Source organism: Littorina saxatilis, linkage group LG12 (assembly GCF_037325665.1).
Source record: "Littorina saxatilis isolate snail1 linkage group LG12, US_GU_Lsax_2.0, whole genome shotgun sequence".
NCBI classification, from domain to species: Eukaryota; Metazoa; Mollusca; class Gastropoda; order Littorinimorpha; family Littorinidae; genus Littorina; species Littorina saxatilis.
Genome location: NC_090256.1, coordinates 29,037,387 through 29,053,324, shown reverse-complemented (window position 1 = coordinate 29,053,324; position 15,938 = coordinate 29,037,387). Strand labels below are relative to the sequence as shown.

At 40.5% G+C, this 15,938-nt stretch overlaps 1 protein-coding gene across 5 annotated transcripts in view; it reads right to left on the bottom strand.

The window, feature by feature from the left end:
- Window positions 1-10,346, bottom strand: part of LOC138981684 (uncharacterized) — a 166,071-nt gene extending 155,725 nt beyond the window's left edge. For 3 of the 5 annotated variants that reach the window (XM_070354689.1, XM_070354688.1, XM_070354686.1), the window contains exons 1-3: window positions 10,212-10,345; window positions 2,873-3,783; window positions 2,358-2,576 (exon numbers count right to left, since the gene is read on the bottom strand). In XM_070354689.1, the coding sequence (XP_070210790.1) occupies window positions 2,358-2,576; window positions 2,873-3,749 (1,096 nt within the window). In that variant the 5' untranslated portion in view covers window positions 3,750-3,783; window positions 10,212-10,345. Of the gene's footprint in view, window positions 1-2,357; window positions 2,577-2,872; window positions 3,784-10,211 lie in introns of all 5 variants that reach the window. The other 2 variants (XR_011460690.1, XM_070354685.1) reach the window with 1 other exon arrangement.
- Window positions 10,347-15,938: the final 5,592 nt, after the last annotated feature.

Sequence of the window (15,938 nt, the reverse complement as noted above, 5' to 3'; positions counted from 1 at the left end):
TAAATAGTGCAAGAACCTTCTCTCAAAATTGCATCTAACTTCTTAAAACAAATTAGGTCAGGTCCAGTAGTGTTCCTCATCCAGAAAACTCAGATAAAGGATCTCGTACTACGAAGGCCTAAAAAAAAAGTAACCCGACCTACCCTATTTTTAGGGGCCGACCCTATAACTTTTTTATTACATTTGTCAACAAAAAACAAAAAAAAAGTGCAGAAAACGCAATGAAAGCAAAATCGCCCGAGTCGCACACTTATTTCCCTGTCAAGTAGGTTTAATTTGTACACATTAGAAAAAAAAGTTAAAAAAAAAAGTGATTGCCTACCTTCCTACCCTATTTTTTTTGGCTATGTTACCGTAACCACACCTAATTTTTTTTGGCCTAATAAATATCAAGGGGAGTATGGTGTGATCTTAATTACAGGGGTGGGATTTCTTCCGTCCCTGATGAATTTCCTTCCCAGGAAGAATTTTTGATTTTTTTTTAATACTTTTTTTTGTTAATCCCTGGCAGCTGTTGTTTACACTCCGTTCTGTGAACAGGTCAACTACCTTTCACCAATACCAAATTGAGTGACATGTAGGGGAGCAGCAATGTCATGTCATCCTGGCGAATGTGGCATCTCAGTTGCTATCTATTTGAAAACTCTGCTCACCCACAACTTTATATACCCCACTTGCAGGGATTCTGAGACCTTCAGTGGTGTGGTAGAAAACATTTGCATTCCTAATCTGTGAACCAGTGGTATTTACCTTCTGATACATTGAGTCCTTTAGAAAGTTTGCAAGTGAAACACACTTAATTTTAACATATCTCTTTTAATTCAAGCTATGATTCAACAATAATTTTAGAATATAACTCCTGAAATGATGAATTGAAAAGCAGCATCAGAAGACTGTATAGCATTAGCAAGGGATATAACTCTGGCGGTTTCTGTTTTTGTCTAAACCTTCTTTTATAACCTGGGCAGTTAGCCCTTTTGAAGGTCAAAACTCAAGTCAAACTGACTTGAAACTTGTTTCTCATTCGGTTCAAGTTATGGTTCAAGAATTATTTGAGAATATACCACCTGCAATGATAAAATCCTAAGCTACAAGTAATAGCAACTCTTGAATTGCTATAAAATCACTTTCAGCTGGTTAGTTACAAATACCTTCAAGTTTACAAGATTTTTTACTTTTGTGCATCTCCAATTTTAAGATTTTGCTTATTGGAGCTTCTAAAAACCCTTCTTGAAATTTTTTTGTAGACCCCATAGCAAGAGTGATACAACCAAACATCTTAAAGTATAGAGGTTTTTGATTTTGTTTGTTTTCTGTTATCAGTTTTAAAGCCAGCAGAGGTTCAAATAGCCCCCTCGTGAAATGCTAAAATTAATTTTCAGCTGGTCAGTTACAAAAACCTTCAAGTTTACAAGATGTATATACATGTATTATGCATCTCCAAAAAGCTTGTTTGTTCTAAAATTTACAAGTCAAGAGAGGCCACCTAAACCCTCCCTAAAATTCATTTTCGGCTGGGGTGCGCTGCCCCCCTAGACCCCCCAGCAGCCTTAGCGGCGCCTGTACCCCGGCCTTCCAAAATGTTCAGTCCTGGCAACATTTTGGACTCCCACCCATGTAATTATCAGGGCTAGGGGTGTTTCACTTTCTGCATTAAGTCTTTCAGAGACTCTGTATCTACAAGTCTTGGGGAAACCTGTTCAATGACAATTACAGCTTTAAATGAAGCCGCTCCCATCCCAGGTACACTTTACACAAGAAAATTTGACTAGGTTTAAAAAATGGCTAAGGGTGGTTGTGGATTTAGTGCCTACTGTACTCTTTACACACAAAAAGAACTTGCCCCTGAACACGTTAGGTTCTGTATCTTTACTATCATTCAGGTACACCCAGAATTACCTCCCCCCCCCCCCCCCCCCCCCAAAATAGTACTGACATAAAATAGGGCTTCATATTGGGTGTGCAACTTGAGAGAAAGCCTGCATTAAACCCTAAAGACATTTTAGAAGAACTGAGGTAAAAATAACTTCAGTTAAAGCAAGAGAAAATGTTTGTACAGAAAAACTCAACGTTCAGAAGAATTCATGTGTCACCTTACTTCTGCCTCTTTAACTTCGATAAATAAATCCATGATCTGAAGGTAGCCTTGTTTTTAGAGATGAACGACTTGCATGTTTTGAAACCCAAGTAATCTGTCAGGTCCAAAAAAAGGTCTGAGGTTCATTCAGCATTGTTTCCAGACTAAGAGGGAATAGGTCAGTTGGACATATACTTTTGATTTGGACTCTCTCCATGACACATGGACCTGCTTCTCTGTGTGGACGAGTGATATTTTAAGTTAGAGAAGGGACACCCACCTGATGGGTCGGTGCCATCCTGTGATGTGCCTGGGACGGGGTTGAAGAGGTCTGATGAGGTAGAGCTGCCTGGGAAAGCTGGTTGTTGGGACGTGGCTGTAGCAGATGCACCACCGGAGAAACCACCAGGGGGGTAACCAGCACTGGTACTTGGAAAGACTGAGGTGTTTTGGTGTAACATCACAGGATACAGACCAGAACCGTCGTCACCTGAGCGACCTGCATAAAAACATGAACCAGTTGAAAGAATGCACTGTGCAAAGACAAATAATCTACTTGAGTGTAAATGTGATAACAGGACATAAAAAAAATACAACACTTAAAATGGTATGTCAAGAAAAGCATGATTCTTTCAAGAACAGGTGTACCTGTCACTTGTCAAAGTGCACTAGTAAAGTAGATTATTTCCCATTTACAGTTCATTGTGGGCATAGGATTAGGAAAAGCAATAACAAAAAACTTGAATGCACACTAAAATCATGAACGGGTTAAATCTTTCACAATGGTGACATTACCTGAATGCTGTCCGCTGCTGCCTGCCTGAGCACAACTGGAGGGCTCAGACATAAACTCTTCTTTGATGAAAGTAACGTCAGTGTCTGGTTTTGTATCACGGAGTGGGCTCCTCTGATCCCTTGAGCTGTGGTTATCTCCAGTAAGAGAACCAAGAAAGCTGGCAAGGTCTGGAGTGGGGTTGATTGGCACAATATTTGGAGGCATCAAATGATCAGTATCGTTGTCAGCACCCGCATTTTCAGATTGATTACTGGGTGGCTGACTAGTCTCACTTCTCTTTCTCAATGGTGATGGCGAGGGAATGTTGTCTTGGCTGGATGATGAGGGCGATGATGGTACCGTTTTGGATGCTGGACTTCCTGATGGTCCCTTGGCTGCTGATGATTGCATGCGCCTCTGTGATGGTGGTGTGGGAGCACGTCTCTGAGGGGGTGTAGGTGCCTTTAGAGGGGACCCAGGTCTTTTTGTACCAGCCTGCACACTGCTTCGTTGTTGGTTTGGAGAGGGAAGTGAACGCGAACCCTGTGAAGTTCGATGAGGAAGGGTTCCAACATTGGTACTCTTAACCACTGAATCTGAGTCTGAAGTCTCTCCATCATCTTTCTTGCTATCACCCTCCTTACCAGATGCTGCTTTCCCTTTTGAGTCTGGCTGAGCATGAAAGCTATTGCTGATGAATGTCACTGAATTGTCACTTTTGCAAACCTTCTCATTGAGAATGTAGTCAATTTTCCTTCCCCTCTTCCCTGTGTCTACACTGAGGTATATGTGACCAATCAGTTCAACGCCATCTTCAAATTCCACATAGCCGTTACACAATGACTGAAGGAATTTGGTCAAAGACCCTATGAACTTGGTTGAAGACTCTGGATCCATGCTGCCAGCTTCAGTATAGGTTCAGGTATGACATCTGCAAATAAATAAGGAAATAATGAATACTTGGTCTAGAGAATGGCTGGGGGGGGGTTTGGCGATGAAAGGCAACATAATAAGAAGGTAGATTGAATTACTCCCACACAACCTATGCCACAGAGCGATGTCAAATCACACAATAAATCTCTCTTCTTGAGGCTTTCTTGAACATCCAGGTGTAAGCAGGGATAGCGTTTACCGGTAATTTCCGGTATTTTACCGGTTAAGATTCGCCAATACCGGAAAAAAAAGTGGATGTCGGTCAGACGTACCGATTGTTATTTGGTTTGACCGGTAAAAAAAAAAGTAGTAAGGCCAACAAACAAAAAAATAGGTCTGTTTACGGTAACATAGGCCAAAAAAATAGGGTCGGTAGGTCGGGATTTGTTTTTTTTTTTTCTCCAAAAAACCATATTTTTACATTATTTTGCACAAAAAAAGAAAAGATTTTTTTTAATCTAAAAAATTTTTTTTTGGGCCAAATGCCAAAAAAAGTCTAGGGTCGCGCGAAAAAAATAGGGTCGGTCGGGTTACCGTAAACAGACTATTTTTTTTTTTGGGCCTAATTACAAAAATCGTTTGTCAGTACGAGGGAGAGAGAGAGAGAGAGAGATTTGGATGGCTTGTTGTGACAGCGCTACAATGTTGCGATTATGTCTTCATTGACGACACTTGATGTCAAGGTGTCAAACATGTCAAAAATCAGACATCATACTTTTCGCGCCATTTCTTTCAGTTCCCGGTCCGTCGTAAAATCTTTCAGTTTATGTTATAAGGGACCGCGTCTAACTATAGCCGACATAGCAACATACCGGGAAATCACGTACTCACACCAGCTTAGATCTTTGTCTACATACAGCTGATTATTGTGAGGCGAGTCGATTGCGATGAAGAAGCAACGATCTTTACTGTCTTTTCTACCCCCAAGAGGTGAGAAAAGGCCTTTGAATGAAGGAACTGAAAGTACTTCACGGCCTAGTACATCTGCAGAGCCCGAGTCTCAAGCGGCGGCAAAGAAACCAACATCGGCATCTTCCACTGTCAAACGATTTCAGGAACAAGAAGGGCAAAGCCCATACGACTCACATGCTTGACCTTGACATGACCTTGACCTTCAGGGTCAAGGTCAAATAACTAAACCTAGCAATGACATCATACACTAAGAACTGCCAAGGTCAAGGTCATCCAACACAAAGCTGTTAATTCAAGACATAGGAAGTACAATGGTGCTTATTGGCTCTTTCTACCATGAGATATGGTCACTTTTAGTGGTTCACTACCTTATTTTGTCACATTTCATAAGGGTCAAAGTGACCTTGACCTTGATCATATGTGACCAAATGCGTCTCATGATGAAAGCATAACATGTGCCCCACATAATTTTTAAGTTTGAAACAGTTATCTTCCACAGTTCAGGGTCAAGGTCACTTCAAAATATGTATACAATCCAACTTTGAAGAGCTCCTGTGACCTTGACCTTGAAGCAAGGTAAACCAAACTGGTATCAAAAGATGGGGCTTACTTTGCCCTATATATCATATATAGGTGAGGTATTCAATCTTAAAAACTTCAGAGAAAATGTGAAAAATAGCTGTTTTTTAGACAACATTTATGGCCCCTGCGACCTTGACCTTGAAGCAAGGTCAAGATGCTATGTACGTTTTTTGGGGCCTTGTCATCATACACCATCTTGCCAAATTTGGTACTGATAGACTGAATAGTGTCCAAGAAATATCCAACGTTAAAGTTTTCCGGACGGCATAGACTCACTTTTGCTTCGCATGTGAGTCAAAAATGGTGCAAAGAGTTTCTGTGGTTGCGGACAGAGGGGGAGAACTTTCTCATGTTTTGTGAAGATTGCAAAAAAACACATCCCAAAAATGGTTACACAAGAGGTTGTCGAAATTTTCAACATTCATCTCTCGAAGATAATTCAAAATCGCTAAGTCATAGAAATGCTGTTGGCTCTGCGCGTGAAAACCTTTTGACAACAAAGACTAGGCGAAAGTGAAACTGTAACAGTAAGTAACTAGTGAGTAAGTCTTCCAGTTGCGTGATTACTATTTGCTTTCCTATTTTATTTCGGAAGTCTCTCTCTCTCTCGCACAGCGGCTGCTGATGTGTCACTGTCAAGTTGTGCGACAGTTGCTTTGAGGGGGGGGGAACGTCGGCATATCACTGACATTGATTTAATGTATTGTAAGTCATTGTTTGTCTTTTACTGGTTGCCTTGGCAAGCTTACGGATTTTCGTGAGAGCCTTGTAGCCAGCTCATGACGTCATACCGGTTTGAAAAATACCTAGCGCGATCACTGTAAACCTGCAAAGCTTCTTTTCTGTTAAATGTTTTGCTTGTAGACAGTTAAAGAGTTTGGGCTTTGAGCATAAAATAAGGCTGGTCGGGTAACTGTTGCAAGAATCTTTTTCTGTATACACTGTATTTGCTAAATAAGACCAATAGATGCGTTTCCTATACCACAGTAAGCTCATGTCATGTGAAATACATCAAGTATAGATAAGGCACACAAAAAAAGTTGTATGTTTCTGGTCACCCGACCCTACCTAGTTTTTCCCCACCGACCCTTGATTTTTTTTTTTTATTGCATTTGTAAAAAAAAAAAGATTTAAAAAAAAGCGCCAAAACGAAAGTAACAGACAGCAGACACAAGGGGGATAACCCTGCATCCCTTTCGTCTCATTTGTTTTGTAATGTGTTGTCTTTTTGTATATTAAGTCCAGTCTCTTTGCGTCACTGAATAGTTATTTTCTACCCTGACCAAAAAACAAAAAACCCTACCTACCTACCCTATTTTTTTTGTAGCCATGTTACCAGAAACATACAACTTTTTGGGGGGGGCCTAAAGGACGTTTAAAACATTTTGACTTACAAATCATCCACGTCATACAGAAATTAAATATTGTCTGCCTCATGAACATGCTTTTTTTTAATTTTTTTTTTTAAAGAACCCTAAAAATAAACTGGTACGGTCTGGAAAACTTAGTAGAGTGAATCTTGCTGTCATTTGGAAATCATCAGTTTTTAAGTATTTGTATAAAATGTCTTTGTCTCTCCTTTTGTGATTTGGTAACAGAAGACAAAGTAACCGTGATTGCGGAGTTCTTACCGGACTGACGAAATCATTTTTTTTTTTTTTAACGGCTATTTCTTCACACTTCAAAACACCGAAATTTAAAACAAGTCGCGTAAGGCGAAAATACAACATTTAGTCAAGTAGCTGTCGAACTCACAGAATGAAACTGAACGCAATGCAACGCAGCAAGACCGTATACTCGTAGCATCGTCAGTCCACCGCTCATGGCAAAGGCAGTGAAATTGACAAGAAGAGCGGGGTAGTAGTTGCGCTGAGAAGGATAGCACGCTTTTCTGTACCTCTCTTCGTTTTAACTTTCTGAGCGTGTTTTCAATCCAAACATATCATATCTATATGTTTTTGGAATCAGGAACCGACAAGGAATAAGATGAAAGTGTTTTTAAATTTATTTCGAAAATTTAATTTTGATCATAATTTTTATATTTTTAATTTTCAGAGCTTGTTTTTAATCCAAATATAACATATTTATATGTTTTTGGAATCAGAAAATGATGGAGAATAAGATGAACGTAAATTTGGATCGTTTTATAAATTTTTTTTTACAATTTTCAGATTTTTAATGACCAAAGTCATTAATTAATTTTTAAGCCACCAAGCTGAAATGCAATACCGAAGTCCGGGCTTCGTCGGAGATTACTTGACCAAAATTTCAACCAATTTGGTTGAAAAATGAGAGCGTGACAGTGCCGCCTCAACTTTCACGAAAAGCCGGATATGACGTCATCAAAGACATTTATCAAAAAAATGAAAAAAACGTCTGAGGATATCATACCCAGGAACTCTGTCAAATTTCATAAAGATCGGTCCAGTAGTTTAGTCTGAATCGCTCTACACACACACACAGACACACACACATACACCACGACCCTCGTCTCGATTCCCCCCTCTATGAAACATTTAGTCAAAACTTGACTAAACCAAGTCGCGTAAGGCGAAAATACAACATTTAGTCAAGTAGCTGTCGAACTCACAGAATGAAACTGAACGCAACGCAACGCAGCAAGACCGTATACTCGTAGCATCGTCACTCCACCGCCCGTGGCAAAGGCAGTGCCAGTGGAATTGACAAGAAGAGCGGGGTATTCGTTGCGCTGAGAAGGATAGCACGCTTTTCTGTACCTCTCTTCGTTTTAACTTTCTGAGCGTGTTTTCAATCCAAACATATCATATCTATATGTTTTTGGAATCAGGAACCGACAAGGAATAAGATGAAAGTGGTTTTTTTATTCCGAAAATTTAATTTTGATAATAATTTTTATATATTTAATTTTCAGAGCTTGTTTTTAATCCAAATATAACATATTTATATGTTTTTGGAATCAGAAAATGATGGAGAATAAGATGAACGTAAATTTGGATCGTTTTATAATTTTTTTTTTACAATTTTCAGATTTTTAATGACCAAAGTCATTAATTAATTTTTAAGCCACCAAGCCGAAATGCAATACCAAAGTCCGGGCTTCGTCGGAGATTACTTGACCAAAATTTCAACCAATTTGGTTGAAAAATGAGAGCGTGACAGTGCCGCCTCAACTTTCACGAAAAGCCGGATATGACGTCATCAGACATTTATCAAAAAAATGAAAAAAACGTCTGAGGATATCATACCCAGGAACTCTGTCAAATTTCATAAAGACCGGTCCAGTAGTTTAGTCTGAATCGCTCTACACACACCACGACCCTCGTCTCGATTCCCCCCTCTATGTTAAAACATTTAGTCAAAACTTGACTAAATGTAAAAAAAGGAAGTTAACCCAGCCCCCCTCCCGCGACCCTCTATAATTAAGGGATCCCCTTCTTCCTCTTTTTATCTCTCTCTTTAAAATAGTTTAAATTCAAATGTTCTCTCTCGCGGAGATAACTCTCGAAGTGAATTACTGAATATATGATTTTATTTTATTTTATATAATTTTTACTCTACTGGAATTTATATTACTCTCGACATTCGACGTTCATTGTAAAGATTTAAAGGCAAACAAACGCATGTATAGATGGCTGAAATCAAAACAAGAACACTCTCACTGATGCGTGTTTTAGTCAATCGAATACACTCAGTTACACTAAGTCCGCTTTCCTTTCACCTTCCGAACACACACACCTGTCCTATTTGAAACTACATTACTGAAACAATATGTGTACAAATGTTCTGTATATAAGCTTATAGAGAATACTGTACATGGCTTGTTGTGTCGTACCAGATTTACACGAGGTTTTTTTTTTTTAAATATTGAATTGCGAGCGAAAGCGAGCTGTTCACTATTTAAAAAAGCAGCGAGTGTAAATCTGGTATGACACAGCAAGCCATGTGGTATTCTGTTTATCTTACATACTGTACTTACGTGTATTTTACTGAAAATGTCCTGCAGTCGAGGCAGTTAAATTGAAGACACTTGTTTTAGAACCTCGATCTCTTCTAAAGACTCCTGCAATCTATTACGTCAAAGCAAAGAAACGTTACTCTGAAAGTGTGGCGTGACCTGTTAGTTCTAAAAATTCATCGAGGGCAATTTTTTTTCTATGACGTTTGTCTCGGTAACTTTGGCATCATAAGCAGTGGAAAAACAGGTCCCTGCCAGACTTGCTTGACATGACCTCATTTACATGATATACACACGTGTGATTTGAACGATTATTATCTCACGGGTGTCTCACGTATGTAGGATAAATATGATATATGTCTGTGGGTTAACTTGAAGTGTGTACGCACATGATTTTGGAGGAAAACTATGTTTTGCAAACAAGATGACCTACTTCAAATTTTTTAATTTGTGAAAGCGGTCAAATGCCCTATTGCTGATGAAGAGCTGAGGACATTTGTCTTACAGGTATGAAGTTGTAGCAACATCCCTGAATCGAATGTCCTTGGGTAATTCACAGTTCTGCAACCTGCCTACGCGCCCTTCGCTCGATCGGACAAGGGGACCAGGAAAACGGCGACGCATACTTACAAGTTACAGTTACAATGAGTGTTTTTGCCGAGATGCAATCTGAACGACCTAGCATTTCATCTACAAATATTAGACCATACCGTAGTGTGGCTAGGTAGCTCGTTTCGAAACAGCCCCATTTTAATTAGCGCAACATGCGATCAGGGACATTTTCTGGTGTAATCGTGCCGCGCTAGCCAAAGGCGACCGGTGCAAGTCAAGGCCTATATCTCAGGAAAGCAGCTAAATGACACAAATGTAGCATGAATTCACGATCAGAAGTGATAAAAGTACTTCCTTAACCTCACAAGAAATAAGCCTCAACCTTACAAAACATGCAACAACTTTACACACACAAAAAAGCCATCAAACAGAGCAAACATTACCGTCTCACGCTCGGCCAACGCAAACAAAGGACTACGAACTGCTAAGATGGCGGGGACGAGGACGAGACGCCAGAGGTGCGCGCGCATGCATTATAATTTCCCAAATAAGGAAGATAATGAGGCGTTCCAGCTGCGCTGCGAAAGCATCTTGAAAGAAGAACAACTAATTCATATCAACATGTTCCCTTTAATATCGTATGACATTAATTTTAAGTTGTTTGTTTCAATACACCTTGCATTTCCCTTACAGGCATCAACTTTCTCTAAGACCTATATTTTGACACCGCGGACGAATATTTAGGTCTAGCGCATGTAACGCCATCTCGCGGTGGCTTGGTATCACGACGAAGGGAGGCAACTGTGTGTGAAAAAGGTTTTATTCTGAGTCGCGATAGCGCAGGGGTACCACTTGTTGTTATGTTTGGAAAACCATGTTCGCTGCTCACTGAGGTATTTTACTCAGAGTCGCTGCTAGACTGATGCTCAAACGATCACATGTGTTCCATATGAACAGGTCTACAGAACAGTGCTAAAAGAATGCCATTTATCAGACGGTAGAATCAGGTAGAATCAAAGTTTCAATGTCACGCACAATCACAGTTTCACCAGCCTTGAGTTTACTTTCGGTTGAAATTTTGTGCAAGTAAATACAAACATAAAAAGAGCGAACCATCCTAGTGGCAGTAGACCTCTCTATTTTTAAATTTTGTAAATAAGATATACAAATATTTCTAATGTTTAAGTTAGTATCCTAGTTATTCCCCGGAATCAGCCGTGAAATGGCAGGGGGGAATTGTTACAGTCAAACTTTCTAAACGCAGCGGCATAAGACTGCAATCACCTATGTCCTCTTATGTGTAGCAGACATTTGAATGATGTGTAGAAAATAAATTGAAAACTGCGACTAGACTGAAGAAAAGCTTGAAGAAAAAAACGCACAGTAATGGACGGAGCGCGAATAGATAACCTTCGTAATTGCGGATAACATGAAGTTGGAAATGTTGCAGAGAAAGCTGTGCAAATCTTGTGACAATTTGTTTCAATACTTGCCCTTTGTTGTTGTTGTTGTTGTTGTTGTTGTTGTTGTTGTTGCTTCCTACTTGTTGTTTTTTCATATTGTACTTGTACGAAGATGAACATGTTCATACACACACTTTTTCCGGCGTCAATAATTGTATTTTTTACGTGAATTGTTTCTCAAATCTGTGTTAAGTTTCCGTTATTCATTCAATTGTACAGGCGTTTTAAGTGTACATTGACCGCCAAGGAGTTAATTAACGGAAAATCTTTATTTGACTTGGCTTGATTTGATAAGTAACCGGCATGATGGGATACTGGCACTCACTGATATTGATAACTCTCAAGACTTAGGTGTTTCATTGACAGGACGTAGTCAGATTAAGAGAGAGAGAGAGAGAGAGAGAGAGAGAGAGAGAGAGAGAGAGAGAGAGACGAGAGAGAGAGAGAGATCAAATCAAATCAAACAGTCAAAGAAAGAGAGAGAGAGAGAGAGAGAGAGATCAAATCAAATCAAAGAAAGAGAGAGAGAGAGAGAGAGAGAGAGAGAGAGAGAGAGAGAGAGAGAGAGATCAAATCAAATCAAATCAAATCAAATCAAATGTTATTTTTCGAGGGTTGTGGCATAAGCAATACAACGAGCTTTTTTTTCAACCAGCCCTCGCCCAGAGAGGGGACTAATCTAATCACATATTTACACGGAGATTCATGTAGAAAAAAAGGTAGAGAAAAACAACAACATATGAATATTTACACATTACATATTATACACAAATATTAAGCGTCGTATATGTAACGTAGTGAAAACAATACTGAATACATATGCATGAGTAAATGAGAGAGAGAGAGAGAGAGAGAGAGAGAGAGAGAGAGACAGACACTGACAAGGCAGAAAGCTACAAACAGACCACGCACGGACAATGTAGGCTAACATAGTCACACACAGACGCCGCTTCTACTACGTTGTAAAATTGTCCGAGAGCGTGGCCAATCCGGTGGGCCAAATGTGGGAGGATCTCCACTGTGAGCGTGGTTTGATCGGCCGGGGTGGGGTCGGCAAAGCTGCACGCTCTCCCTTCGCTTAAATGGCAACAAGCGGGAACGCAATTATCGTACAAGCAGCGTGGTAGCATCGTGGTGAGATCTCTGTGGTCGTGATAAAACCACCATCAGGTCCATTCATCTTCGAAGGTGGGGTATAATCGCCGTCAAAATCCAGCACATGGCAAATATAAAAAAAACTACAGTACATTAAGACTGTACTGCACCACGACCCGTCCGTACGCTTGTTTTGCGCAGTTCAAAATAAGTGCAGCTTCCCGATCAGTCTAGCAGATCCCACCCCGACCAAACCACGCGCATGGAAATCCTCCCACTTTGGCCCACGATTGGCCACGCTCTGGATTTTGACGGCGATATGCCCCGATTTGATAACTTTTCGTCAGATCGGAGTGACTCGGCATGGTCGTGGTAAGGACGTAGCCGCTGTGTGACGGGGCCCTTACAGGCATGAGACAACTGCGGCCGTAACTGACACAGTATAGAATGTACAGGCTTTGGTTTTGCCGGCAGTAATGTGAGTGACGGGCAACATCTGCCCCGGTGTCACGATTTCATCTTTTGCCTGTGTACATATTTCCCCCTCGACATATACTCAAGACTGAAATGTTGTTTCCTGGTAAAATTAAGAAGTGAAATTATTTATGGACAAAAAGCATGTCAGTTTCTTGCATGTGAAGACTAATTGGTGGTAAAATGTAATAGATTTCACCCCCAAAATCGCAATTCTTCGAAAACGTGTACGGAGTGGTTACGTCCCTTGAGTAAGAAGGAAAACATTTTAGGATGAATCAAATTTCTAAGTTAAATAAAACAAATTGGTTGGACAAATTTGGCCCCATGAATGTAAGGTACACAAGGTCGTTCATCAGTACTATCGAAGGGTGTTTTTTTGTTCAGTGTAGAGTGTATGATCAACGAGGCCGAGAAGCGAAATATTAACACGGCGAAAGATGAAAACGTCACACCGGCGACATAACAACAGGCTCAAGCAGGCTGTCGCACCGGTGTAACACGAGAAAATTACTCCCACGAATTGTTTACTCCCGAGTAAAGATTTCGTACGGTGAAAATGTTACTCCCCTTACAAAAATATTACTCCCCCCTAACACGAGAAAATTACTCCCAACGACAGGTGTACTCCCGAGTAAAAATTTCGTCCCCTTCACGAAAAAATTACTCCCCCATAGCACGAGTAAATTACTCCCCACGACAGGTGTACTCCCGAGTAAAAATTTCGTACGAATATTTTACTCCCCTAACACATTTTACAAGACATTATTATTACCATTACAAAATATTATCCCCGAGTACGCTAGTACAAGGGTCCAGCAGACTTTAATTGTGTGTCTGTCTGTCTGTCTGTCTGTGTGTCTCGACTTAACAGCTTATTGCTGGGAAACTACTGGGCGCAGTTCGTTCAAAAGTTGATACACTAACTTGATAATAGGTCCGATTGATCGTATTAAAACTTCATAATGTTACCTGGGACCTAAATGCGAAATAAACCACAAAAAAACGACTTGGCGGTGGGAGGAATTCGCGGTGCAACAGCCAGCCAGGCAGTCTGATAGAACGGTGCAAGGTCTCGGCAAACCAAGACTATGCCATACTCGTAGCAAAGCCGCCGAATGGTACCGTAAACCAAGAATAGTGACGTAAGAAAATAGAATGTCGTCTTTTGATTTGGAACGTGACGTGTTTTAGAATGGAGATGTGGTAGTGTGTGTGTGTGTGTGTGTGTGTGTGAGAGAGAGAGAGAGGGAGAGAGAGAAGGAGTGAGGGAGAGAGAGTGTGTCAGTGTGTGTGTGTGTGTGTGTGTGTGTGTGAGAGAGAGAGAGAGAGGGAGAGAGAGAAGGAGTGAGGGAGAGAATGTGTGTGTGTGTGTGAGAGAGAGTGAGGGAGAGAGAGTGTGTGTGTGTGTGTGTGTGTGTGTGTGTGTGAGAGAGAGAGAGAGAGAGGGAGAGAGAGAAGGAGTGAGGGAGAGTGTGTGTGTGTGTGAATGTCTGAAGAGTACTCGGGTCCAGCGCGAGCGTTTTTTTATTCCCCTTGTTACGAATAATTTCTTACCCTCATTCGGCAACAGAAGTTTACGTCATACTATAGCGCCAACAGTAATAATTACTGTTATCAATGTGAAAGTTATTATTTATCACTGCATATTGACTATTATCACTCAAAATTACAGAAACCGCAAGGCGATATAACTGAGTCCTGGTTGATTTTCAGGTATTCCCCAGTCTCTAGTTCAGTTCGACAAGTCTTCCCCCTTAAAGGCACAGTAAGCCTCCCGTAAACCATCACAGATACGGTCAGGCTTTTACACACAGTACAAACACCCTTTCATTTAAACACTCACCGATTGAGAACATCCTCGGTGCCCTCCGTAAAGAGCGAACAATTTTCAAAGAATTTATTTTTGCGTGGTTTATCTTACCCCTGAGCCATCGTGAACCCGTGTGATCCAGTTTCCCCTTTTCACAATGTAGTCGTCAGTTAGTCATTTGAATGCGACTCGATGTGAGCACGTTTTTATGCACGAAACAAACGGCTGTGGTTCACAAGAACTCTAGCGATCTCTTTTGACTGTTGAGAGGAACGGCGATATGCATAAACCGTCGTCTGCTACGACCCTTGCGTGACCCTGCTTCCGGGCTTTTCTTTTTTCAAACTTTCACAACTTCGAATTGTACTGATCTTGTCTTGATGAAAAAAGAATTCTATTATGATTAAAGAATGTTTGTGTAACAAGCTGTCACTTTATTATTTAGATTTTCAAAAGTTAGGTCTAGCGCAAAAACGCACCACGGTCCAAAAACATTTTGATAATCATCGATCCACGGCTATCGCCAGTTTACATCGATAGAATGAGACCCGAAGGGAAGTAACTCATTTTTGACCTGATGGGTGGGTCCAAAAAGTGTTCGAGACAATCTGCAAAATTAATTCTTTAAAAATTGCTCGCTCTTTACGTAGGGCACCTAGGATGTTCCCGTTTGGTGAGCGTTCAAATGGAAGGGTGTTTGTACTGTGTGTAAAAGCCTGACAGTATATGTTATGGTTTACGGGAGGCTTACTGTCCGGGCGGCGTGATTTCCGGTATTGAATATTCATAACAGCCGTCCAGCACCAAAACGAGGCGCCATTGTTGTAGAGGAGCAAGCTTCAACTATGCTGTTGACCTAGATAGTTCCATAGTTTATAAGTAATGTTTGTCCGACATCATATTTTTGTTAAATGTGTAACTACGTAGGACGCGTAATATAAGCGTTCGCTTGAGTTTGTGTCCCTATTGCAGTGTTTATCGTTGTATTGTTGTACCATGTTTGATTTAATAAAACATTGTTTAAACCAGGAGCAAGTCCACGAAAATAAATTCTTTGAAAATTTCTCACGCTCGACAGAAAGCAGCCAGGATGTTCCCGTTCGGTGAGCGTTCAAATGGAAGTATGCTTGTACTGTACGTAGACGCTCGGGGAGCTCTGTGATGGTTTACGGGAGGCTTACTGTGCCTTTAAATGTTTTTCAGTTTTCTCAAAAATACTTGGTTATTGAGTTTTATTTTGTAAATGTTTGGTAAAAGACAAAACGAAATAGTTGTCCTAGTTGAGCGGGTGTACGATTGTTTGAATCGCAATATCGTAACTCATC